The following is a 2,725-nucleotide window of genomic DNA, read 5'->3' on the forward strand; positions in this document are numbered from 1 at the left end:
ATGGTGTATGGGACTGAAGCTGTTCTCCCGGCAGAAATTGGACAAGAAAGTGCTAGGATAATGGCATATGGGGCAAACAATCAAGAACTGCGAGCAATAGATTTGGACTTACTTGAAGAGCACATGTCCCGAGCTGAAATTAGGCTCGCAGTCTATCGCAAGCGAATGACCCAGGCCTACAACAAAAGATTATACCCTAAGGTTTTCCAGGAGGGAGACCTGGTTATGCGAAAGATACAACATCCAGGGGAAAGAGGAAAGCTAGAGGCCAAATATGAAGGCCCATTCAAAGTGATAGGAAAAGCTGGGATAGCTGCATATTATTTAGAAGATGCCCAAGGCAAGAAGGGTAAAAGGTCATGGAATGCTCAGCACTTGAAAAAATACTATCCCTAGTAGCTCAGCTCGGGCCTCGTCAAATAGCTCACTAAGCTGGTTCTTAACCAGCTGTCTTTTTGCGTTATTTATTTTGTAATAGCCAGTCCTGTTTCGTTTACTTCAGGGCCAGTCCTGTTTAGCGTCAATTTTGTTTTGGAACAGTATTGTTGCAAGAGTCAGTTCTGTTTTATGGAACCTATCCTATGATTTTTGGTAGCATTCTTTATTCAAAGCCCAGGCAGGTCTACCACTCAAAGTCCACCTCAGTGGCCCACATCAGTGAAATTCAAAGCCCAGGCAGGTCTGGCACTCAAAGTCCACCTCAGTGGCCCACATCAGTAGAATTCAAAGCCCAGGCAGGTCTGGCACTCAAAGTCCACCTCAGTGGCCCACATCAGTGGAATTCAAAACCCAGGCAGGTCTGGCACTCAAAGTCCACCTCAGTGGCCCACATCAGTGGAATTAAAAATCCAGGCAGGTCTGGCACTCAAAGTCCACCTCAGTGGCCCACATCAGTGGAATTCAAAGCCCAGGCAGGTCTGGCACTCAAAGTCCACCTCAGTGGCCCACATCAGTGGAATTCAAAGCCCAGGAAGGTCTGGCACTCAAAGTCCACCTCAGTGGAATTCAAAGCCCAGGCAGGTCTGGCACTGAAAGTCCACCTCAGTGGCCCACATCAGTGGAATTCAAAGACCAGGCAGGTCTGGCACTCAAAGTCCACCTCAGTGGCCCACAACAGTGGAATTCAAAGCCCAGGCAGGTCTGGCACTGAAATTCCACCTCAGTGGCCCACATCAGTGGAATTCAAAGACCAGGCAGGTCTGGCACTCAAAGTCCACCTCAGTGGCCCACAACAGTGGAATTCAAAGCCCAGGCAGGTCTGGCACTCAAAGTCTACCTCAGTGGCCCACATCAGTGGAATTCAAAGCCCAGGCAGGTCTGGCACTCAAATTCAGTAATATTAAAAGCTTAGGCAGGACTGATGTCAAAAAACCCACATTTTGGTTTGTAATTAAAAATCCAAGTATGGTTCGATCTCGAGGATTGAAATAGGGCTTAAATAGCTTATAAAATTGTGCTGATTTTTATTCATCCAGTCTGGGTACATGTAGGTCGGGCTTTAATAATTCACAATGAATTTGATTTTCATTCATCCAGACCGGGTACATGTAGGTCGGGCTTTAATAATTCACAATGAATTTGATTTTCATTCATCCAGACCAGGTACATGTAGGTCGGGCTTTAATAATTCACAATGAATTTGATTTTCATTCATCCAGTCCGGGTAGATGTAGGTCGGGTTTTAATGACTTAATAGATTTTTTCTTGACTGTCATTCACAATAAATAAAAGCGTGATAGAATGTCAATATAGAAGCCCGAATTGGCCAAAAATATTCATTCACAAAAAAACAAAAACAATGTATCAGCCCGACCTGGGCAACAACAACAAAAATCAATGACCGCTCAGGGCCTATAATATGGATCATATTGTTCAGAAAACCAAAAAATTAAGCAGGGGCATCGTGGGGCTTAGAGCTCTGGTCAGGATCTGATGTTTTCTCTGGCTCGGCTTCCTCAGAATCCTCATCTGGCATGTCATCAAGAGCCTTCGTACAGTCCAGGAAAATGGCGGGGTGCTCGGCCTCGGAGAATCCATTAGCCCTGAACTAGGCCAAGCACCCTTTAAAACCCTCATCAAAGAAGGTAGTCGCCTTCTCCGCCACCAAATTAGCAAAGTCCGCAGAATTCAGGAACTCTTTCTTCCCGACCTCCTTGGCAGCCTCAAGATCTTTGGTCAGGGCCCGCACTTTGCTCTCCAGCTCGATCTTGTCCACCTCTAGCTCAGCAATTTTGGTATTGGCAGTCTCCAGAGCAGTACGGCATTACTCAACTTTCACCTTCATCCCGACCCGTTCTTCCTCATATTCCTTCTACATCTCACGAGATTTCCGTGTGAGTTCAGAAATCCGAGCTACGAAGGCCTCCTGGTTCATGGTGTGTTCCTCCCGGGCTTTAAAAGCTCGGCTAGTGATCTCCCCTCCCCAAGCTAGAGCCTGTGAAAATATAAAGGGTAAATGCCAGCTCGGTATACAAGGTAAGATTGAAAAATTGCAACATACCTGCAGGGATGCCAGAGCAAAGTTCTGTTCAGCTTCCAAGTTTGGCACCGCTTGTAGGATTTTTAAGTCAAATCGGGAAATCAAGTTCTGCATTATGCCCAGGCACCCTTGGGGGTCGGGCTTTGAGAAAAAAGACATATCTGGAACCCCGGGCTGATCAGGCATTCCTTGAGGCTCAGCATCAGGTAGGGATTCGAACTCCACTATTGGTTCCTTGCCACGAGC

At 46.6% G+C, this 2,725-nt stretch overlaps 1 protein-coding gene across 1 annotated transcript; it reads left to right on the plus strand.

Moving 5' to 3' along the window:
• Window positions 1-396, plus strand: LOC140874198 (uncharacterized). The gene has a single exon (XM_073277480.1). The coding sequence runs from the start codon at window positions 1-3 to the stop codon at window positions 394-396; it is 396 nt and encodes a 131-aa protein (XP_073133581.1).
• Window positions 397-2,725: the final 2,329 nt, after the last annotated feature.

The sequence above is a fragment of the Henckelia pumila genome, chromosome 1, assembly GCF_033568475.1.
Source record: "Henckelia pumila isolate YLH828 chromosome 1, ASM3356847v2, whole genome shotgun sequence".
NCBI classification, from domain to species: domain Eukaryota; kingdom Viridiplantae; phylum Streptophyta; class Magnoliopsida; order Lamiales; family Gesneriaceae; genus Henckelia; species Henckelia pumila.

Bases quoted from the DNA above. Each gene is read 5' to 3' on its own strand.
- LOC140874198 (XM_073277480.1), top strand. From the start codon at position 1: ATGGTGTATGGGACTGAAGCTGTTCTCCCGGCAGAAATTGGACAAGAA.